The 25041-nt window shown below is 43.4% G+C and overlaps 1 protein-coding gene across 5 annotated transcripts in view; it reads right to left on the reverse strand.

Annotated features, from left to right (window-relative positions):
* PPARGC1A (PPARG coactivator 1 alpha) overlaps positions 1 to 25041 on the reverse strand; it is a 643892-nt gene that overhangs the window by 436530 nt on the left and 182321 nt on the right. The window contains exon 2 of one of the 5 annotated variants that reach the window (XM_032400105.1): positions 18568 to 18632. The exons of 2 other annotated variants lie outside the window; for them this stretch is intronic. In XM_032400105.1, the coding sequence (XP_032255996.1) occupies positions 18568 to 18585 (18 nt within the window). In that variant the 5' untranslated portion in view covers positions 18586 to 18632. Of the gene's footprint in view, positions 1 to 18567; positions 20162 to 25041 lie in introns of those variants that run through there. 2 more of the 5 variants (XM_032400100.1, XM_032400104.1) reach the window with 2 other exon arrangements.

The raw sequence follows: 25041 nt of genomic DNA on the forward strand, positions 1-25041 counted from the left end.
GGTGCTGTTAAAGTGCTGGGTACCCCACATCACTGCTCCTGAGCCCTGCCCCCAACCCAAACCCAAAGCAGCAAAACAGGTGCCTAGTGACAATGGAAGAGGGGAAGGGAGGAGACTGTAGGTATGCATTAGCTATGGAGGAAGAGGCTATCTCGGTCTGTCTTGCTTTTTCTCTCTCTGATTCTCCACGTCTCTGTTTTTCTGCATGTATGTGAAATATAAAGAGCCTTACAAAATGTAACTCATTATATTGGTTATTGGAGTGATTATACAGTACAAGAAGGTTTCCCTTTCTTTTTTTTTTTAAAGATTTTATTTTTATTTATTCATGAGAGACAGAGAGAGAGAGAGGCAGAGGGAGAAGCAGGCTCCCAAGGAGCAGGGAGCCTGATGTGGGACTCGATCCCAGGACCCTGAGATCATGAGCCGAGCAGAAGGCAGACACTTAACCATCTGAGCCACCCAGGCGCCCGAAGGTTTCCCTTTCTTAAGAACCTTTTACCTAAACTCTCCACGGGGCATTTTCCCAATCCAGATGACCTCTTGAGTGAATCTGACCAAGCCAAGGTATGTGTGTGTGTGTATGTGTGTGTGTGTGAGAGAGAGAGAGAGAGAGAGATTACTGATTCCTCATATTTTATTGACTTTGACATTCTTTGAAAACTTCTACCCTATACTTTCTATGGAGATTTTCCCTGTAATTTACTTAAGAAAATGATGATCGTTAATGCTTGAGCCCTTACTGTGTTTCAGGCACTGTACCACCATGGCACGTGGAGTATTCTTAGACACAACTATTAGTAAAAGGAGTTGAACATCAAGTACTTCATTAGAAATGTAGACTCCTTACTCTAAGGAAGTTTGCATTGGAAAGTCAGATTCAACTCACTATGGCTTTTTTTCATCCATGCAATAATTCTTTATTGAGCACCTACCATGGACCAGGCACCATGCTGGGCACAGAATGTGCTCTCCCAGAGCTCACAGTCCCATGAGGGGAACAAACGTGCGAGTGAACTATGGTGAGAAAACTGGGACCATGCTATAATGGAGGTGAAGCGCTGTGGGTACCCAGAGAAAAATAGTGTGCTCTCTCATGGAAAATAAGGTGAGGTTCTCCAAGTGTTCTTTCAGAAAACAGAGCCCAGACAGGTAAGAGCTGAGTGTGTGTAGTTCTGTTTGCCTCTTCACCACTAACTTTCTGTGTGATCTTGGGCAAATCACCTGACTCTTCTAGCCCTTAGTGTCCCTATCTTTAAAGTAAGGTGAGGGACACAAAATAAGGCTAAGGAGACCCACCCTCACAGGGTTATGAGGATCAAACACTTCCACAGGAGTTAGAATCTAAAATCCACACACGTAAGGGGAAAAGAGTCGCGTAGGCAGAATTCATGCTGAGCTCCACACTAAGTCGTCGGCTTGCCTTTGGGAGTGAAAAATGCAGTGTGGAAAACAAACCACTTTTCTCTGAACCCTGGAATCTCACTCACTGTGACCAATGAGTGCACACCCCAAAACAACCATGGGAGCACTTGAGTCTGCGCCCCGCCCCGCAGTGTGTCTCCATCTCCACCATGCTCCCCACCCTTCTCATTGTGCCGAGGCCACCCTTGAACCCAAACCCAAGGCAGCAAAACAGGTGCCTGGTGACTGACAGAGGAGGAAAAGGAGCAGACTGTGGGTTTGCCTTTGCTATGGAAGGAGAGGTTGTCCCTGTCTCTCTTGCTTTCTCTCCCTCTGACTTTCCATATCTCCATTTCTCCACATCCTCTGCCCCCACATCTCCCCCGCCCCTGCACCCCCACTCTCTCCCCAGTTTTAGTCGTGAATTCCAGTAAGCTAAATGAACGGAAGGTGGCATGCACTCTACATTAAAATGCTTTGCATCAATAGGAAGTGTAGTACAAATGCCAGTGACTGTTAGTAGTAGTTCAAGTTAGTGCCATTAAAAGACTCCCCATAATTTTCCAGAAAAGTATGTCTTATGCTGAGGCCCACAGGAATATGTAATAGACTTAGGAAGAACGAAAAGCCAAGGGGACAGAGTCTTAAATCAGAGGCTGGGAGACACAGAAATCCTTAAGAAGTTCTGTGTGTCAGGTGAGAGGGTTTGAATGCCTACTTCTCTTTTAATTATCTGATGCTCACACCACCCTCCTTTGTTGCCTTCAGCTAGAGCTGATAAGGAAAGACACCAATAAATATCTTGGTGGTCTGAAGGGAGAAGCCATGTTTCATGGGACTCCCTGCTTCTACAGCTGTTGTTAAAATATTACTGCTAATTAGCTGGCTAGTTATATATAAACCCTTACAAAGGAGTATTTTTACACAATCATAAAATAAATTAAACTACCAAAAATTCACGCTGTTAATTAAAATAACCCCTGTAGGAGGGGGAAAAATCGCTACAAGGCTGAGGTAAACAGGAGGCAATTTCACAAGCACAAACTGATTAATTTTATTTCCCATTACATGTATTTGCTAATATCATCAAAATTAGAAAATAAAGCAATTTTGCCTTGATAGTAGTTCAAACAGAGGTGGTTCTAGCAGAGGAATGTAGCTAGTCAGATACCTTGGCCCTAAGGCAGGTCCCCTCTATCTGGAAAGGGTAAGCGGTTTCTCAGCAGAGACCCTTCTCAGGAGGGACACCCACGAGGCAGGTGAGAGAGAAAGGGACGTGTCCTAGTCCACGGGAGCGGCATCCTGGAACTCTGGGACCATCGACTTGTCACACCACATCTCCCGTCCATCCAAAGATACGAACATTTGAAGACACAAGAGAAACTAGGATGCAGAGGGGTGATGGGAGGGTGTAGAAAATGTATAACCTACCCCTAGTTCCAGGAATGGCCAAGACCGTTTCCTCCCAATTTGTTAACATGTTTGCATATTCTCTCGCTCAAGGATCCTGCCCCAGTGGAGCTGTACTTTCCTAAAGTTTGTGGATAATTCGTCTTGAAATCATGACCCAAGCCCTTTGTGGATCATTCTTTTACAACAGATCACAAGGGGTTAATCAAAAAGCCTAGAAATTACTTTTGTAACAAAAAGTGCTATTTAGGAAAGAATGAACTCAACCTTCCAGTTCTTTGGCTCTTTGTCTGCCAGCCAAGTTAAATGACAGACTTTAATTCAGCTGGAGAACCCCTCCATATGCACAGCATTTTAATCTCCCCTGACCACCCGACTCCCAGTTGCTCAAAGCAAATAATCACCTGAAAATATATTCCTACGAAACCTAAATACACTCTTTTATATGCCTTTTGGTCAAGAAAAATCCTCAATTGCCTTGGACCCATAGTGAGTCTGGTTATTTTATAGCACCTTTACGTGGGGTGTATTCATCCTTATACCCCTTAAAATTCATCTACAGGCTCCAGCCCTGTTTAGCACCTAGTTTTATGAGATGGCTCTTCACAAAGACTCACCGGCTTTGTCAATGGGACACCAAACATCTGGAAGAAGAGGCAAAACCTCAGGCCTAAATACAGATGTTTTATCTGTGCGACTCCAAACATCCAGATGTTTACGGGGGAGAAACAGCATTTTATAAATAATACTCTGTGTTTGACAAAGAAAATGAACAGGTGCATGAGCAATCCAAAAGAGCAGATAAGATGGGAAATACTAATTGTCGCCTCTGTACGTGCTGGAATATTTCTCCACTGGAAAGTTGTCCTCCAAAGCCACATTTGTGTACAGATCAACGTTAACATTTGCCAGCATTTCCCCAGCTATCAGGGAAGCAATAGTCAGGGTCTCTGTGTCACGCGAGTCCTGTTGATTCTCTCTTCTGCACAGTGCCGGCCCATTCCTGCTGCCCCGGTGAAAGATCTTGCTCCTCATCTGGCCCACCGCAGAGCCCTTCCATCAGAAGTTCTGGCTTGGGCTCTCCACCTCCCCACAGCAGCCCCGTGAGCCTCCTACAACTCCAGCTGCGAATCTCGATCTCGATCTCCCTCTCTATGTTTCCCTGATGCCTCATCGTCCGAGGGGCGCCCAGGACCACGGCAGAGTCTGCAGGGCTCTTGGCCAGCCAGCCACAGCCAACCTGCAGCATGTCCTGAGGCTCCCCACTGACACATGGGCTCCAGCCTATGAAGGAGAACAGGCTGTGTTCTGGAACGTTCCCGCCTATCTGTGTAGTTGCAGTTTCCCTACCTGGCACACCAGCTTGGAAGACGCCCACTCTTACTTCATGAGGATTCAGATGTTACCGTCTGCATGAAGCCCACATACGGCCTCACCAGCCGGTTCAATGGCTCCAGCTTCAGGGCCCTCCTGGCCTTTATCTCATCATCTCAGTGCGTCCTCTCCATCCACGGATCTGATTCTGGTCTACATCTAACCACAACCAAGTCTGTCCATTTTGCCCCCTAAATAGCTCTTAAAATCCCTTCAATAGCCTTGATCTTAAGGAAAAGGCCAGAATCTATAGCTCCTGAAGCCCTGCTGGCCCCATCCATCTCGGCTTCCTGGACTCCAGGCCTGCTGGCCTCCATCACTCCCTGGGTCCCCATGTTTGCCCCATGCGGCAGCCCTTGCAAGCCCCCTGATTAGGGTGCTAACCCCTCCACTCCCCTTCCAACCTCAGGACCTTGTTAATGCACACTCCTCCTTCAACAGCTCAGAGAAAACCATCTGCTTGATGGAGAAATATTCCCCAGTCTCCTCTTTCCACCCAATTTGAGTGGTTTTCATGGTTACATACATAGAACCAAGCTCCTTTCCCTCACTGCACTTAGTGCAATCTTATATATTGATTAACATGAACTTTTGATTCATGTCTTTCTCTTCTATTAGACCTCAAGCTCCATTGACAGCAAGGATGGTGTTCTTGCCCCATCATATCTCCAGCTCCTATCGAAGTACCTGGTTCATCATAACTGCCCATAAGTGTTTGCTGAATGAATAAATGAATTATTTGCATCCATGCAACACATCACCATGACCACAACTTGCTCCTTAAGGGCAGAAGCTAGATTTTACCCATATTCGGGTCCTGGCACACAGGGCATCCTCAGGATGCACTTGTTGAAGGAATACTGACTGCAGATCCAGAGAGGCAGATTTCTGTGCCTCTAACAAGTAGAGTGGGCAGGTCAGCATTGAAGCATCCTCATAACAATGAGCTCCCCATCTCTGGAATCATTCAAGGAGAGCACAGATAGAACATGTCAGGAACGGTCTAGAAACAATTCAACCAATGGACTCAACGATCTCTCCATCCTTTCCAAACCTCATGCTCTATGGTACAACTAGAAAGAGCTAGAAAGAGAAAGAGAGGTCTGCAGAACAAGAGTCAAACTGTAACACTCCCCAGAAAGGAGAGTTTCAGGACAAATGGGAAGAGGAGGTTCTTGCCAAAGTTTCTGTAATTGTTGGCAGGTAGCAGACTGGAGAGGCTCTGGAAAACATGCATGTGATGGCTGGAGGACAGATGTCAAAGGTTACTGTCTTAACTCCCTTTCTAACTACTTCTGTCTACTTCTTCCTTCTTAGCCTGGCCCTTCTTTCTAGATTTAGATACAGCTCAAAAGGGACTCAGACTTTGAAGACCCAGGCAGAAAACTGTGCTAGTCACATGGAATCATTTTGACTGTTTTCTCAGCTGTTTCCCAAGAAAACAGATTTAACATTTGTCACCCTCATTCCTGAATAAGGAAAGCGATTTCACTTTCTCCTCAAGCAAAAACCACAAGGTGGATTTGGCATTTGTGGAGTGCAGAGTAGGGGTTTGGATTAATGGTGCATCGAGGGTTTCTTTGTTTTTACAATCTTTCTGTATTTTCACATTCAAGAAGCTAAATGAGTTGCCCACGCCTCTTCATGGGGCTTTGTAATAGAATGATCCCACCAGGAAACTGTTCTCATCCACCCCCCTCAACACGTCTCTCCATTCTCCCAATTTCACGTCTCTGGCCATAATTAGTCACTTTCTGGAATATAAGAACAGCTGGGGCATAGAAGGAGAGGGGAAGAGGACAAAACACATGGCAAAAGGGGTTCACAGGATGGCCTTTTATGTCACGGCATGTCTACGTTGACAACCACAATATTTCGCTGATCAGTGTACGTAGTCGGATCATCAATTCTTAAGCATGTATCATATGCCATATTCTTTACACATATTAGTTTCACTGATTTTCAATTACCTTATTAGTTAAGTATTATTATCCTTACTTAACAGGACAAGAATTTAAAGCTTAAATAAGCTAAATATCTTTCCCAAAGTACACTGATTAGTGCCAGTTAGTGTTGGAGCCAGGATTCAAACCCAGCTTTTCTGCCTCCCCATCCAGATCTGACCACCACATCCATACCTCCTCAGAGAGAGTCGCCGAGCTCTTTCATTAACAAAGACCTAGTTAGCTGTCACACTAGATCAACCAGGCACAGTTTTGCTCCTCAGGGGGCATTTGGAAAGTCCTGGCGACGTTTCTGGTTGTCACAAATGGGGTGGGTGCTACTGGCATCTAGTGAATAGAGGCCCCGGGGGCTCCAAACATCCCATCATCACAGGACGACCGAACAACATAAAAAATGACCAGGTCTGCAATGTTCATGGTGCCAAAGGTGAGAAACTCTGCACTAAAGGCCGTCATTATGAGGTACAATGGGTTCTCTGCCACCAACGTGGTAGGTACAATGCGTCTCCGCCTTCTGTGTTAGAAAGGGGAACAGCCTATAACTTCCTGACACACAGTTACATGCTTAATGATGTCTGGAATCGGCCAATTCTAAGAATGAAAAAGAAAGGAGGAGGGAACAGGAAAAAAAAAGAAGAAGAAGAAAAGGGAAAAGAAAAAAGAGAAGGAGAAAACTAACATTAGGAACCTCCACTGCAGTATTCAACAGCTGGATCACATTACATGGAAATCAAGCCCCGGTGACAGCACAACAGGCCGCTTTTGTGTCTTCATGAATAACGCAATGTGCTGGGTAAATGCTTTTCCCCATTTAGAAACAGGTAGTTAATGAGAATTGAAGTGATCAAATGCTGTGTACCCTAAGGTTACTTACATCACGGGCCTGGGTGGCCCGGAGCTCATAAATAAAGCATCGGAGCGTCTTATTTTAGTCCCGGTCAGATAAGCGAAGGCATCATGTGAACAGAGCCCACAGAGCGATATGACACTGAGCCTGCTAATTCCAGGACCTCTTGGAATGTGACATTTCGAGAGCAGTACACTGAGTTCATGCCCTGTGGAAGCTTCATGGCCCACCATGCCTTAATTTTCCATCATCTCCTTGATTCAGCTGCTACGAGAGAAGGCTGTCACTGAGCTGGACTTTAAATTATGTCAAGCCCACTCCCTACTATGCAGAAGTTAATTTGAGGCACATTTGCAACTTATAACTCTGATTTACTCATTTGCTGGCACAAGGACCGCACACAGCTTGAGAGCCCGCCAGCCCGCCGGCCTGCACAGACCCTTCCCTCGGAAAAGGTTGGGCCCAAGTTGCGACCGAGCTTGGTAGCTCAAAAAACAGCTGCTGGACAATGTCGGAATATGGAGTTGAATATAAGAAAAAAGATCTACTCTTTCCCTCAAAGTTTTACATATAATTATGTAATCATATCCCTATTCAGGTACTTTGACATAAATCGGGCTTAATTAAATTGTTGCTAATTTGTTGTTTTAATATTAGTTCCTGGTTTGTTTGCTGTTATCTACCCAACAAGGCCCGGGAGCTCTCACACATACACACACACACACACACACACACACACACACATACACACACACTTATGCTCAGTCATACTAGTGTTGCTTTGAAAGTCATGAAAATGGTTTCTGTGAATAATTTCTCTATTTGACAGAATAGTGAAAGATTTCCAAGAGCACTTACTCATATGGGATACAAATGGTTGGATGAATAACTCTAATGTGATAATTTGCTGGTGTTATTGTCTCTTTTCTCACAGACTTCCTATAATCTGATAATATCAATCAAATAATATATTCTTTGCATGAAATAAATTCTCCTTACTACAAAAAAAAAAAAAACTCCCATAATAAATATATTTCCCAGTGATCTGGATTTTACTCCTTCTCATCCAGATCCTGTGATCCCAAGAGAATGTCTTCAATAAACGTTTGTAAAATTTGAACTTGGGGTAAGACAGATGGTCTGAATTTCCTACAAGATTGTGTAACTAGTTGGTCCTTGACTAAAAACTACAACAAAGTCACCCATGAAACCATCTTCTGGAAAAAGGGACACTCTCCTATAATACTCATCTTCTCTCCCACTCCACCTGGGACCTCCTCAGGAGTCAAATCCTCTGCCTCTAACCTGTTTCTCAAAGTGGGGGCCTCAGAATGCCTGCTTGTTAGAAATAAAGATCCTTGTCAGGGTGCTCATTAGAAATGGAGATTCCTAGCTGCCATTCCAAACCAATGAGATCTGAATATCTGAGGGAATCTGCACGTCTAACAATACCTTCTGGTGGAAGTGGTTTTCTGAGTCGTGAGGAATATGGATTGAGAGGGTAGAAGAGAGAAAGCAAAAACATACTATTACTCAAGTCTCCCTGGGACAAGGGATGCAAATGAGATCATTAACTCACTGCATTTGAAATAAACTAAAGTCAAAAATTTCACGCTAAAGATCATTAGTTGGCTAATGCCCTACATCCTCTCAACCTACAAAATAAATTCTGGTCCTCACAATGACTACCCTGAAGTTCTCCAAAAAGAAAAATTCAGTGATATCGTGTACACTAAGGCATGAAAAGAGACGTAAGCATGTTTCCACGATATACCTTAGCATAAATTTTCAACCAAAAAGGTTTTAAAAAAAAAGTTTTTCTAGATAAAACTCCACTAACCTACAAAATATTCTGATTCTTAAAGGTTTTGCTTAAAGTTTATTTGCTTATTTGCTTATTACCTCTTTGGTTTTCTATCCCTCCTTATCATCACTGTGATGACAGAGTAAAGTGACTTTAATTCAAAGTTCCAGATAAGGCTCAAAAGTAAAACGGTAACATAATGTACACCAAAGAGATCAGCTATACATTCAGAATTATACCTGAACCCCCCATGGCACACTGAGGGACTGCCAACTCCAAACACCTTTGTTAACCTTATTCCAGGTAGTTGCCAGGATTGGCTGAGTAAGTGTATGCAGAGTGTTCATTTAGCACACTGTACTCATTCATTATTATTCTGTCCATGGCTGTGGTCATGTGAATGGACTCACGGGGCCTGTTGCACCTACCAAAGACTTCTGCCAGCCCACAGATGAAGGGGTTTGGGGACACAGACTAGAATTCAACCATTCCCACCAACTAAAACATACGCACTTATGGGGGAAGAACCGTGGCTTCTGTTTCTATATACCCCCCCGCCATTTCACCTAACATCTGGTTGGGCATCTAGCTAGCCCCTGAAAGATACACGTGGCATGCCAAGAACCATGTCCTGAGGGTTAGATCCAACCTTGGTCTATGACTACAAAGGCCAAAAAAAAGCACATTTTGAACCCTCCATTTCCCACACAGCACCATGGATTTCTTACCCAAACACTCAGAAATAAGATGGCAGCCTCGCCATACGTGGAGAGAAAGTGAATCATCAGCAAGCTCTTTGTAAATTCAGATCCTTTTACTTCGTAACCACAAAGAAGGAGAGTGTCCCATCCTCACCCAGGAACCATGACACCTCTGCCTGGAACCCAGCTGTATTCGAAATTTACCGTGTGGCCTTGGGCAGCTTATTTAACCTCGAAGTGTCTTAATTTCTTCAGCTGGAAAATGAAGACGCTATCTACAGCACGGGGCACAGCGTTTCAAGGTTAATGCGTGAGGCTGATACCGAAATGCAACATTGTGGGGGGGGAATGTCTCATTCGGGGGAGGAAGTCAGGCACGGCCATGCCCTTCTGGGTGGTTGTAACATATGCAGGATTGCAAAACTGGGCCCTAAGATCAGTAGCACACGTGAGGAGTGCAAAAAGCCATTCGCCATACACCACCTGGAGTCTTTTATTGTTATTGCCAAGAGGAATTGATAAAGCAAACAAAGCAAAGGGTTGGGAGTCGTAATTTATCAAACATATTGATACAGATCTGATATTGACAGGAAACGGGCTACTTTTAGATTCAGATCAATAAATCCATCTCATAATACAGTACAATCCCAACACTTCACCCCCAAATCCATCCATCCAGATATTAGAAATCCATCCTGCTTTGCCTGCAGTCTGTCAAATGTCACCACGGAGCGCTGAAGCCACCCTGCCAAGTCTATATCCTGAACTAAATCCCAATGGAAACTTCCCAGATATAAATAACCACTATGAACATACAGGGAAGAAAAATAGCTATGAAGTTTCACTCTTACTTTTTTTTTTCCTTTTAGCCTGTGACAAGTAAAAATCATAGAGTTACTCACTCTCCAAAAACAATCTAAAGCCAGAAGGTTTAACCAATTCAATTTTCTAGTCACTGTGACAACTATTTTCAGCTGTGAAACAGCGTTTGGGGCACGTCTACGGGCCTAATCCCGTGGCGCTTTCACGGGCAGCCCCTGCTGGAAACTCTGACCGCAGCTTCTGTTCCTGGACTCACTGTGGGCGGTGGCATTTGATGACACCCAGGGTCTCATGGCACGAAGACAGATTCTTTATTTACAGTCAGAGAGGGAGAAAGCTTCCCTTCTACTTGCGGCTGAGATCCTAGGGAACCGGCTAAGAGGAAATTCTAGTTTAACAGGAGGTGGGGAAACCCACCCAACGTTTGCAGGGCCGGGGAGAGAAGCATAAAGAAAACAGAAACCTGAGCTCGGACACTGGAGTATCTGGACTGAAACATGCAGAGCCAAGAGTGTGCAGTCTTAGCTCAACCGTCTCACCTTCCCGAGCCTCGATTTCCCCACTGTCAGGTAAAGTTGGCTGTTGTAAGAATCAAATGCCCCTAGCACAACACCTATCATAGTCAGGGCTCAGTAACTATTTGCAGAAACATAATCTCAAACAAGAAATGCTGAATTCTTGACATCACTCATTAACCAATGGGCAACGTGTATTTATGAATGCATACCATCTGCCAAGCACTAAATGGTGGGAATCTAGAGGCAAGAGGAATGGAGATGATGCTTGTTCTTATTATAAGACAGAGCAAATGCACAGGAATGGATTAGGAAACCAGTCATTTCTAGACAGGAGACCCAGATCTGGAGCCCGAGGGGCAGGCATCCACACCAGGTTTGAAGGACTGCGGAGTTATCCAAAATTTCTTGCCCAGAGGTGGCTGGTTAGATTCTGGTCTCCTGCACTTTAGAGACTATCGCTTGGGCTCGCCTGCCCAGGGAATGCAAACTCACTTTAATATTAGCCTCAAACAGGTTGTTAGGAAGGTAAATCTGCTGCACACATAAAAGCCTAAGCGTGGATTGGTTTAGGATTATCTGGGCTTTTAGATTTTTCTGACCACAACCAAAGGAGAGATACAGGGGCAGATGCAACTGCCATCCTGGAAAGCTGAAGATAGATTAAAATGCCAGGTAGAATATTAAACTCTGTCTCCTATTGAATTGCATCAGGCATTTGCATCCATGGGGCATGGCCTGTTTGAAATCTGTTCTCATGCACAATAGAAAGAAGGAGAAGAGGAAGAGGTGGTGGAGGAGAGAAGAAAAGAAGGTAGAGGAAGGACAGGAGACAGGGGGAAGGCGGGGGAGAAACTGAAAACTTCCAAAATAGCCGCGAGCCCAGGCTGGCCCCACCACAGACCCTCAGGGGCAAGGGGGAGTTTTCCCCTCCCCTCCCCAAAGGAACTGCAGGAAATGGGAGTGAACTTGGCAAGCTACACTTCCCTTCCCCTGGCTCCCCACCTGAGGGGAAGCCTACCTGCTTCTTCCCTAGAGCTTGAAGGTTTTCTTGTGTGTTCCATAGCAATGATTGGGAGGCCAGGGTCCCCCATGGTGGCTCCAATCTCTCCTTGCCCCAGAATTCCCCAGGCCAAAATCACCTGGGGACCACCTACAGGACTGTTATCATATTAGATGCTGCCCCTACTATTATTCCTTTTATGTGACTCATTTAAATCAAGGTACTTTTTTAAATTTTTACTATTGTTCTAGGCAATAATATCTGTAAAAGCATGGTTTTTACTGTGTTAGTTGTATTTTCCTAATACACATTAACTAAATAGTTATTATTACAATAGCATAGTGGTTAGAAGTACAGGTGCTGACTGTTTGAATCCAGGTTCTGCCACTACCAGCTATGAGACCTTGGACAAGTCCATTAACCTCTCTGTGCCTCAGGTTCATGGTCTGTTAAATAATAACACCTTCTTCATAGAGTCGCTATAAGGATTAAGTTAGTTAATATTTGTAAAATATGTGTACCATCTAGAACCTTCTACACGAACGACACTTTTGGGAACGCTGAAGGCATGGAAGCGTACACCATCTGTTACCTCGAGGTGGGCTTACACACTTCCTCTTCTTTGGAACGCTCTATTGCTCCCCCTCCTCCCTCCATCCAAAAACCAGAAAGAAAACCAATAGATACACACTCTCTCACTCCTCTTGAAAGCCGACCTGTCGTAAAGTCCATCTTAAATGGCTATAATAGTCATTACAACCACTTATTGAGCATCTATTATTCTGCAGGCCCTGTGCTCAGTACTTTGAGCACAACTGTCTAATTTCATCTTCATTCTTCCTCTACGAGGAAGACCCAGTTTTAAAGAGATGAGGTGATTTTCCTAAGATCCTACAACCAGTAGGTAGGTGAGTTGGGATTCAAACCCAGGTCCACCCGCCTCCCAGCCTACACATACCCCGCTGAGCCATGAGGCCCCACCCCCAGAGCCCCTCTTCCAGGCCCCATCTCAGCACCCAGCCAGACTGAGCTTTCTTTCCCTTCACTGACCTCCTCCACTGGACTTAGGCACCACTTTATAATATAATTACTTACCTGTTTGTCTTTCCCTCTCTATTATTCAGGGTAATCTTTTCTATTTTAAGCATTGGGGAGGAAATCATTCTAAAATGTCCCTAAATTTGAAAAGGGGTTATGTTATCCTGAGCTGAGATTAAGAACATTTTCCCTACAATTCCAGTCATCTTTATCAACACCAAATATTATCATGTTCTTTGATATAAGTGTGACTTTAGGGCAATTTTTCTCTGCATGTTATGGCGTGTCTTTCTCGGGAGCTACTGAATCAGAATCTCAGGGTTAAGGACCAGGACTCACTCAAGTTTCAGAACGACTGCCTTAGGCAATGGCTGGGCATTTGACCCTGCTTCAAACTTCTAGGCACTGAACTGTGTTTTAATTCTTGTGTCTGTTTTTCATGGTGTTCCTGACCTCTCCCACCCTGCAAGCTGACAGCTATCATTCCTTACTGCCAACCAACAACATTGCATGAATTTCTCCTGTTTTATCTTCTAGCCCCCAATGCTGTGGTTCCCAAACTCTTTGTGTTTAGCTCTAGAACACATTCCTGAAAACTGGTTTTTAGGCAGATGCCAATAAAAAGCATACAATCTCAGAGCCATCCCAACGGAACATGACTGACTGAGGCCCCGTCCCAGATTCCTAGGCTTCATGGAGAACATTTTCAAAACAACTGAAATAATGCAACCTTCTGGCAGATCTTGCCACAGTTTCAGAGACAGATACCTTACCTTTTATAAACATTCAAGATTATCAGAAAGGGATTTTTTTTTCCATGAGAATTTGTCAGTGTAGTCCAAAGTCAAGTGTATATTCCTTTTTATTTGAGAGGATATCACCAGATTTACAAATAACCTCTATATTATATTTGCAAAGTCACCCCTTACAGTGAATATTCTTAACGTGGAAAAGGATGGTCTCATTTTATTAGTAATTGGACTACCATCTACTTTTGAAAGGTTCTCAGAAAAATAATGGTCAAGGGAATTTGCCTTTTCAAAAAAATATCTCTTCTGTGAAAGAGAATGTCAGAGCATCCAGAAAAACTTCCTAACCTTTAAAATTTTAGGCATCTTATATTGGCCATGTTCTAAATATGTTAGTCTATTAATAGCCTAAAAATTAATTTCAAGCCACTAGTTTTTAAACTTGAAAAAAAATTAAGCCAAGTTTTCTTGCTGCTCTTTTCGGCTTTTTCCTCCAAAATTTATAATTTTGAGGTGCAGAATTTAGGAAGTAAATCTAACACATGTGCACTGGAGGTGGGAGGGAGGATGTTGTTTGGATTTCTCTGCTAAATTAGGACAAGGTTCCAAGTCATGTCTATGGAGAGAGATAAGCAATGTGACTGAATATTGATGATTAATTCATGTAAGTACAAAAGTATGCAGAGTGTTCCTTATAGTAACTTTCAACTTTTTTTGTAGCTCTGAAATTTTTCAAAATAAAATTTGGGGGAAATGTTCAAAAGCATGTACAGATAAAGCACAGTCGTACACGTAAGACTAATGTAGTCAACAGGCCTGGACTAGGGTGAAGAAAGTAAGGCATCTGAGGTGCAAAATTTAAGGAAGTACCTGTAGGAACCCTGAGAGTGAGTCCTCCTCGGCACTGGCACAACTCTGAGAACAAGTGCCTCCTTAAGTTTCACACCCTAGGTGTCTTCCTTGTTTTACCTTGCGTTGGCCCTAATATTTTCACCTGCTTTCTCAAATTCACCTGCTTTCTCAAAGTGACTGTAGCAGTCCTAGGAAGAAAAGCTTCCAGTCAATTTCATCCATGCATTCCTTCACTCCTTTGCCCTCCAAACATGTATTGAGTCCCAGCTACGGGCTCCGTGACTACTCAGCTAGGAACCCACTCTGCTAGTGGCACTCAGCCTCACCTTACTCTTCACCCATTGTTACTTAGAAAGATCTAGAGGGCACCAGGGACACTCTCCGCGAAATGAGCCTCAACTCCCACCGCCTGGGCAGGCAAGTCAGACTTTGGGGGACTTCCTGCTTAATTTCACCTTGTCTAAATATAACCAACTAAAAATAACCTGAAAGCAAAATGTCTCAGAACCGCCAGAGAAGCAGCAGAAGGCTGCAGGGGACGTGATGTGAAAGAATGACCTCAGCCTCCCTAAAACGCTGCGATGCTCTCCAACATCAGCAAGTTGCATATTGTGATGAGAAAACAAAGTTTCCAACTATTGAAATTCCATAGTGTATTTAATTATGCAATTATCTTATGTATTAACAAGTGCTAGGGCTCAGCAGCAATTGCTGAGATTTTTGCAGTAGGGAAGTACAGAATTTATTCTTTCCCGCAGCTGATGACTTCTCATGAGTCAGTCCATCTTTCTGGGATTTTGGAAATGGTCCTCCTTCTGAACCGCTTCATTCAGAAACCCAGCGCAAATCACACCCCACTTTTGCCACTCCAACTTTGAAGCATGACCCCACTGCAGACTGAGCATATTTCAAGGGAAAATGTCTGCAAATTCACATCCCTTTTGTTTTCATTAATCACTTCAGGCTCTTTCCTCTCTTGAAATTCAAATAAATATAATGTAAATATAAATAAAAAAGCACTTGTACAAATTACATATTTTCAGTGATGCGAACACAAATACATTCTTGTTCATTTGCTTAATAGGGACTTGTCCCAAAGGATTCATGTATCAGGCTGCAAAAGCCAGAGTATTTCATCAAAACATCTAAGATAGGTATGCTGTGATAGTATCATGCACTTCTATTTGCCACAGGTACCCCAGAAAATATGAAATGTAATCATGCAAAAATAAACATGCCATACATTCTCTATTCATCTCTTCTACGCCAAAATAGGCTATCACACTTCCAAGTTTACAGGGACAAAAAGTGAATCAAATTTCTTGTTTCTGAAAGCATTACAGGTAATGTCTTTTCACTTAGGGCTTTTCATCCCCGAATCACCAGGCTCTTTACAAATAAGACGTAATTAATCCATACAGTCGGCTACATTCCTACCCATTGGGAAACCTCCTTGCTGATAATCACTCACGGAGAAGCCATACCTGCATTTTCTCAAGCTAAGTTTGGTCCAGGCTATTAGGAATGATGTTTCATTTACTTGAGCATGACCAAGAGGCACAGTCATAGGTAGGAAAACCTATTCTCCCAAATAAGTAATAGTTAAGAACACAAATTCTCAACCCATCGATTCTAACCTGGGGTTTGAATCCCAATTTACTACTTTTTAGCTATGAGGTGATGGAGCAAATCCCTTCTGTGTGTCAGTTTTCGTAATGGTAAAATTGGGATGAAAATAGGACCTATCCATAAGTTTATGGGGGGAATGAAAGGAGTCAATGCATGTAATTCATTAATAGCATTAATTGTTATCATCTTGTCCCACCTGATACCTTTCAAAGCCATTTCACAACAATGACTTCATTGGGGTCTCCATCTTCCTGTGAAGTAATGGAAGCAGATGCTCTTATCCCCATTCAATAGGTAAAGGAAGTGAGATTCAAAGACGGTTACTGGAGGTCAGACTAGAACCCCTGGAACCTAGTCTAGTATTCTGCTTTGTCTTTATATCCGGAACAAACTATGACCCAGAGGGGTCCCTGCTTATTTTGGGGCGGGGGGATGGGGTCTGATTTCAAACAAGGCCTGGGAAGCATCTTGTTGCCAAGGCTTGTCTTGCATAGCAAAAAAAGACCCAGATCAGCAGAAGACACGTCAACAAGACTGCCTTAATCATGATTTCTGCTAACTACAAAATGTAAGTTAATTTCATGCCTTGCATTCACAGACAAAAAGGTTCAGAGCTGTTTAAATTCTCTTCAGCCCAATGACAGTTAGTAAACAGGAGGCTTCCTGTTCTAATGCTTGAAATCACCCTTCATATCTCAATATATTATTTATGCACTCAGCTTAAAATAAACAGCAACTCTGAAGTAGGTGAGTGGGCTCATCTAGTACGAACTTTTTTTTTTCACTCTGACAGTTACTTTAAAACATCGGTAAACAACCTTAATTCACTTCTAACGAATTAGTAGGTGACTGCTGTGTCTCCAGGAGGCAAGTAGATTGTATTATTAACCAAAACAACTTTCTCCCTGTCAATCATCTGCACCTCACAGAGGGATGTGGGCTTTGCTGTCTCATTACTCAAACCAAACCATGGGCACATTCAGGCAATTTCTTCGAGGTCATTCTCTTCTGTACCTTTGATTAGATCTCTTGACTCTGGGATGCAGAATGGGGCCTGGAGAAGGTAGATTCTCAGTGCTGCTTATTAAGAAAGATATAGAAAAATGAGAGCCTTTCCAGAGGGGTAAAGAGTTGGGAAGTCATGGTATGCGAGGTCCAGTTGTTGAAGGAATGGAAGCTAGCAAAGAGGCCAATTTTGGGGGGACCCTGATAGTGCCACCAAATACTTGAAAGAGTGTCACTCTGGAGGAGAAAGTCTTATTCCTTGTAGATGCAGATAATAAAATTAGGACCCAAGGGTGGAAGATACATGAGGGTAGGTCTGGGTTCAACTCAAGAAAGAATCCTGTAACTGAAAAGAGTTGCCTCTTGAGGTAGTAAATCTGCCCCTAGAGGTTCTGGGGCACCCATCAATGGAATCTTTAGAGCTGGCCAAGAAAAGGCACCAGATGAGACGTGTAAGGACCCTTCCAGACATAAGATCCCACAACCCCATGAATCTCAGTAAAACAGGCTTCAGTAAGCAGTCACAACCATTTTTAAACTCTCTATGTGAGGAGTATTTAAGGCATGACAGCTATTCTTAAAAAAAAAAAAAAAAAAGAAGAAAGAAAAATACCATGGATTAAGCACTGGGCATGTCCCTGGCCAGTCTACTCTCGCACAACGCCAGGGCATTGGCTGACCTAGCAAAATAAAAAGATGTACCATTCAGTGGGGAAAATCAGATGAGGCAGTTGCTTCAGTATTGTACCATTTCTGCCTGCCCTTTGGCTTTGTGGCTTGCAACCCTTGACCATTCCATGGACAGGAGGCCACTCCCAAGTCACCTGGGCTGTCACGTGATCCAGAAGAGGCGCTCCACACTTCACTCACCTTGCTAGTTGGCCTGCTTCCTTTATCCCAAGTCTGGAAACACAACACTTCGCAACTTATCTAAGGGACATCTAACTTAGTTTTATCGTTAACAAAACATCGCTCACCTCAGTGAAACATTCAGTCTCTCCCCGAAACCAATCATTTCTTTGCTACACGCACTGACTGCTCAAAACACAGAGTTAAATGCAAATTTAAAAAAAAAAAAAAAAAACAGAAAAGAAAGAAAACAAAGAAGAAAAGGAGAAAGGTGGTGAAAGAGAAATAAAGATACCTTGCGCTCATATCCAGAGTTTATATCAACATGTTTACACAATTTGCAGACATGTATTCTTCCAAACTGTCTGGAAAACATTGCCAAAATATTTTGGGGAAGTGAGTCAGGCTTTTCTACATCCAACATATTGACAAAACATTTGAGACTAGTTCAGAAATATTAAATTCCTCAAAGGAAGTCAGATTATCAATCTTTGGGTGTGAAACTTGGTGTTACTGATTTCCTAATATGGCAAGAGCAGACATCTGGTATTTGCACTTTGGAGTAATAGAACATAACATGACAATAATGTGTTATACTTACAAAGTACCCTTCATCCATGGGGCTCCAATTTTACCAATATTAGTTCACTGATTTTCGCAAAAAACCTGAAAGGCAGAGGGTAAGTTTGTGTTACCCCCACTTTGCAGATGGGGATATTGAAATGCAATAGGCGAATAAATTATTGGTCCATTATAATGAGAGAATTCAGTAATGGAGGACAAGAATTACAATTTTCTCCTTCACCATCCCAATACAACTTGACCACCCATCTTCCCCTTTGGGGACTGTTCTTTCCCATGTAATTTCCACCACAATCTCAATGTATTAAACACATTTTTGCCCACAAAGTACAGTGCTGAATGTAACCCTTGGTCTTATAAGCCCAGACACCAATATTCCTTTGATAACGGAGGAAAGGTTCGAAAAACTTCCCATATCCAGTTTAAAACATGGAAAAAAAAATTTAGATTGACAAAATACAACCATCCAACTAAAATTTGGCCTGAAAATAATGTTACTACTGTTCAGTTTGTTACATACTTATGTTCACATGTCAGCATATGGACTTGTCTTTAAAAATGATTCCAAGGAAGTCAGAATGCTTCTGAAGTAATCTCGCCAACAGCATTTTTAGAAGGGTGTATTTTTAACAACCCTTTCTAGGACACCCCATCCTTTCTACCACTCTCTGGCCATTTATTCACGCACTGAACAAATAATCGATATTTAGTGCGTTCTTACTATGTTTAAGTTTAGCACTGCATGTGGTTTCTTGGAGGACACAAATATGTGTATCACACAGGTCCTACCATCAAGAAACTTACAATTTTATGGTGTACTGATTTTAGTACAGTGACAATCACTCTGTTCTAAAACTCTCCAGAAAGATCTGACAGTTTCTGGACACTCTTGGTGAGTCATAGACACCAATCCCAGAAGGAATGGCTCCTTCGGGGAATATTCTCAAAAAAGATGAGTCTGGATTCTGTTTATGAGCCATACTATTTGGGACTACAGAAATGCTAAAAGATATATCTTCTTCAAATGTCTGACCCAGAGTCTTCCCAAAGCCCATGATTTGAGGGTCGTGGTGTCTCACGGTCTTCACCTCTGCAGCCACACTGACCTCAAATACCCAAGCACATTCACACCTCAGGACCTCTGCCCTTGCAATTATTCTCTTTGCCCGGGACAATCTTGCTCCAGACGCCTGCATAATCTCTGCCCATATACCGCCTCAATGAGTCTCCCCCAAACACCCGTCTAACATAGCTGCAACTCACCCCACTCTGTCCCCTTACCACCTTCTCTCTCTTGATGAGGCTCACCACCACCTAACAGCAAACGGTTCATCTCTTTATTTTTCTGAACATCTCTTTATTTTCCCGCCCCACCCCCCAACCAGGATATACACTCCTTAACAGCAGGGCCTTTGGGTTCACTACTAAATCCCAGGGTCAAGGCACTCCATAAATATTGGTCGAATGAATGACTCATAAGGCTGAACTATGTGCTGTGCCCTTCTCTTGTATCTTCCTTCACTGGGTTACTGAAATAATTACTAATAAATGAATTTCAATACTGAATCATAATAAATTTTTTTCACCCAAAGGAAAAACAAAACAAAACAAAACAAAACCCACACTCAGTGAAATATTTCTGAAAAGTATAATAAACACCAGTTTTTATCATTTTCCCTTCCTTGATTGCTCGAGAGCTGGGCCAAGGGTCAGGTAACCTTATTCTCTGGCCAGTGCGCCTGTGAGCTGCTCCGTGAGCCTGACCTCGTCATCCCCCTGGGCCTTTCTTTCCCAGGGGTAAAATAAGGAAGCTTCAGAAGCTCATTTCCAAGGTTCCCTCTGGTTCAGAAACTCTGGAGATCAACACATAGGTGATGGGCCAAATTAGATTCATGTTTTTACATCTTCTGATTTAATAGCACTTTCTACGTGTAAGCTTATCTCAAAGGTAGCACGGTCATTTCATACTAAGTAAGCAGGAATCCCAGAGGGAAGGATTTTATTATCTAACTGTATCTACGAGCATGCTGATTTAGGACAAACTCCACGGATATCACTGAAAACCTGTTTCCACCCCCTCCCCCTTACTATCACACCACCAACATATGACAGACATGCAAAGAAAGACGCCACATCAGCTGTTTATGACATCTTGAGTCACAGACACTTCACTGGGGTCTCTAAACAGATTTCTTGTTTACTTGCACATTAATAAAACTCGCACCTTCGCCAGTCAGAATTTTTTTTTTCCCCAAGCATCTGAACATCCAAAGAGATTTAGAAGCAATTAACATTCACGAGTAACAGAGCAATCAACATGGGAACTGCTAATGGGACTGGACAGAATCCAAAAGCAGATATTAGGATAATAGTGAGTCCCCGACATAGGTTACGGTGTTAATTCTGGAGGGCAGGCTCACGGTATGTGTTCAGGAGCTTTGAAAACCTGCCGGCACAGTCAGATCCGCCTCTTCTATATATGGTTCCTAGCACCCTACAACATTTTTTTTTTTTAACTGCTATCGAAAAGAAGGCATTTTTGCACCGCTATAATACAACCCCTAGCATTAATGGTCTATATTGAATTCAAGTTTATTTTTAAAATTGCCTACCTGACAAAAATGTGAAAATGTCATTTTTTTCCCACTTTGGGTCTCTAGACTATCTTCACCTGTTAGCTCTTGTAGCTAGAGGCCACAAAAATAATAGCTATGAATTTCCTCCTTGACGCTTCCCCAATAACTTTTGCCACTTCCTTGTGTGCATGCGGGTTCATACAGCCCTTGTACATAGAAAGACACGGACATTCCTATCCCGGCGAGCTCTATGCTTCCCTCCTTGTCAGTGTCCCTGACCTGTTTTCATAAATATCACTCCAGAAATCAGCACCCTCCCCCTCTTCTTCCCCCACCCCCCTCCCCCGCCCTATGGCGAAAGTCTCTGCATAACAGAGAATGTTTCCACTGTTCCTCTTGCTGATTTCCATTTTCCTGCCTTCATCTTTGGTCAACTAAATGCATCTAAACTGCCGATGCTAAGCACATCTATCTTTACCTCCCCGTGGACCACATTCCTACATGCTGGCCCAGGCTCTCCTTCTCCCTCAAACGCAGATGACTCCACCCGCAGAGCCTTGACCTCCCCAGATCCACACATTCCTCTGAATCCTACCCTCCCAGGTCCCCTCCCAGGCCTTCTCCTGGGTCATGTGGTCTCTCTCAGGACGGAGACCTACACGTCTAATCGCAGGGCACCTTCCCTTACATGTGGACACTGGACCCCATGCAGGCAGAAAACCTGGTTTATTGCCATTTCTTATAACTTAGGATATAATTAATCACAGCCTATTATGATTTGCTTCGTTCTGTGGGGCCTAAGAAAATAAATTTGTTACAAGGCAAGGCTTTTTTCAAGTACTTTAACATTAGTTACGTGTATTTAATGGGATAACACCATTCATTTTGAGGAGACTCCCTTTCTGGCTATTCTATTCTATTCATGCTCTGTTCTGTTCCTTCCTCCTTCTACTTCGCTGTTTTTGGCTATTAAAGGGTCCCTTTTTTCTTAACAATCCAGCTTTTTTTTTTCCTTCGCCTCCCCACCCTCAACACATACCCATTTGTGCTAAAAGCCTGTTTTGACAAAGATTTTCTACAACAGAATCCAAATTAAAGGGAAGTTATCAACAGACGCATACTTCAGAATCCCTTACTTTATCTCTGTGGCAAGTAGTTTTATATTCCCAGCTCCAGCCCCAAAGTTGGGGGACACGAGCCTCCAAGAGCCTCCACAGCACACACATTCAGCTCTCAGTCATCGCCTCCCCGACCCGGGCTCCCTCCCCACCCCGAGGGGCAGCGGTGGAGATTAAAGTGCTTCTGGGCTGTAGTAATCCAATCAGGGCTGGGCGTGCTGCAATCTCTACTCTCTGGGCCGCAGGAAAACATTCTGGCAGAATGCCTTTCAGTGGCGCTCCACATTCCTGGCGGATCCTGTGTTCCTGGGTTACCGAAGACATTTGTGCTGTGACAGCGACGGGCTCAGAGGGGCGACTTTTCCTACTGTCCCTGTGACTCCATGCCTGCCTGGACGCTAGACTTTGGAGCCCTTTCTGCCTTGGAAACAGCCCCGTGCCCGTTAACCAGGAGGCCTTCAATATTTGCTGCGCTGGAGTAGCTAAGAATGCAGACTTCCTTTATTTACAGCCCTAAGTAGATTTTAACTACTCCTGAGAGAGAAGCAGATGAATAAAGAAAGCAAGCTGAGGAGTTTGGGGAAAGTAGAAGCAATGGTAAAAACTTGTATTTGACCATTTATTCTTTCACCAAATATTCACTGAGCACCTACCCTAGGTTCTCGGTAGTGAATAAATGACCTGAAGAACTGCCTCCCCCCCCCCCCCCCCCCCCCCCCCCCCCCCCGCCAGGAGTTCACATCCAAAGGTGAGGAGACACCCTGGGAGTAAATAAACAAGTAAATAGAGATGTCCAGGCATGATAAATGTTATGGAGAAAAATAAAGCACAGGAGGCCAGGGAGTGTAAGGACATGAACCCACACTTCACGTAGCGTTTATTTCCCCATGTCATGTCAATAAACATTTGTCACCAAGCACCTGCTACGTTGCAGGCCCTGGGATGGATTCTGGGGAAGCTGGCATATCGATGGAAAGAGAGAGATGGATGTGGACATCGATATATACACACCACACACTCGATTTCCAGTTAATTTGCATGTGAAGGGTACACAGTCTTCACCAAAAGGGGTCCGCGTGTGATGCCACATTGCCAACAGCAGTTTCTTTTAAAGGGCCCCCAATGAATGCCATTAGTGGCCCCCAAAGTGGGCAGGGTGCACTGGGGTCCGTGTGTGATTTGCTGAAGGGCATGCATGTTGGAAGCATTGAGAGCCCCAGCATGGGGTGGGCAACCATGGGCCTGGCTCAGCTCCAGCTCTCACCTTGCTGAAGGGCTGGAGGCAAGTTGCATCGCCTCTTTACCTCTACAAAATGAGGATCACGGGCTGCTGTGGGGTTCAAAGGCGGTAAGGCAAGGAAAGTGCCCGGCACGGTGCCTGGCACTAATCTGACAGCTGAGTAATTGCTTCACCTGGCTCATCCAGAAGGAAAAAGGACACCAGAAACGCAACAGCTCCAAACAGACTATGTGCCCAGAGTCAGTACACAATAACTGCTTTTGCTTATCTGTTTTCTCTGGGTTGTTGGGGGTTTTTTTGTTTTGTTTTGTTTTGTTTTGTGTGTGTGTGTGTGTGTGTGTGTGGCCAAAGGGTTCTAGGGAATATAAGCAGATATTAATTTTACTTTTAAAAAAAAAGGCCTCAATCAAATAAGTTTTAGAAACAACAAATAAAATGAACTAACACAGGTCTCTTTACTTCAGACCCTCCTATTCTGTAACGTGCTAATGCGCCTCACCTCTCCCAAGAAACGGGAACAATGGGAGGAGTGTTTCCCAGCTTATGTGACCATGGAACCCTTTGACATGGAAAATCACATGTGACAGTTATTCATTGGAACAGACTTTGGGAAATGTGGCTTTGCTATAAGAACAAATGAATCCAAAGATAAAGAATATATACTGTCTTTGGTTTTGATGTGGTCTGATGGCTTTCTTTGAAAAGGCAGACTTTGGCATATTTTCTGCAAACTGAGAAAGCCCGGTAGCAGTGCTTCCTATCCACTGGACCACAGCAACTTCTCCTCTCCTATAAAAGAAGTCATTATTCTGGGGCCACAGTGCATAGGAGGGAAGTGTCGGCAACATCTGAACACTTCTCATTCCCTTGAACAGGCAATTCCCCTATTTTCTGCAATAAACAGGCTCTTAAAACGAGTTTTGTTAATTATTCTCTTGAAAGCCAAATCCTCTTCTGGCTACACTGGGGAAACCTGCTGCTTAAAGTCACCCTGGGTTTTCTATATCATCCAAATGCTTCACAGTGAGCATGCATTACTTTCATAAACAGAAAATCAATGGTGGGGGAAAAAAAGAAAAGAAATTCTATAGGGATGTGTTGCTACACCATGATTAATGCAAAAACTACCTACTTGTACATGTAGGTTTTTATATATGGGGCTTTTCATGAAGATCTTACTTAATATTAGAACCCTAGATAGATCTGAAGGGGAAGCGGTAGACAAAGAGGACAGTAGAGCCGAGATTATTCCTCACAGGCTTAAAATTCAACAGCAGAAAGAGAGAATCCATGTGATTCACCCACATCCTCTGAGGCAAAAGAAGAGAGAGAGAGGATATTGCAGGGAAGGAAGGAAGGGAGAAGGGGAGAGAGAGAGAGAGAGAGAGAGAAAGAAAGAAAGAGAGGAAGGAAGGAAGGAAGAAAGAAAAGAAAGAAAGAAAGAAAGAAAGAAAGGAAAGAAAGAGAGGAAGGAAGGAAGGAAGGAAGGAAGGAAGGAAGGAAGGAAGAAAGAAAGAAAGAAAGAAAGAAAGAAAGAAAGAAAGAAAGAAAGAAAGAAA

The sequence above is a fragment of the Phoca vitulina genome, unplaced genomic scaffold, assembly GCF_004348235.1.
Source record: "Phoca vitulina isolate PV1807 unplaced genomic scaffold, GSC_HSeal_1.0 scaffold3, whole genome shotgun sequence".
NCBI lineage: Eukaryota > Metazoa > Chordata > Mammalia > Carnivora > Phocidae > Phoca > Phoca vitulina.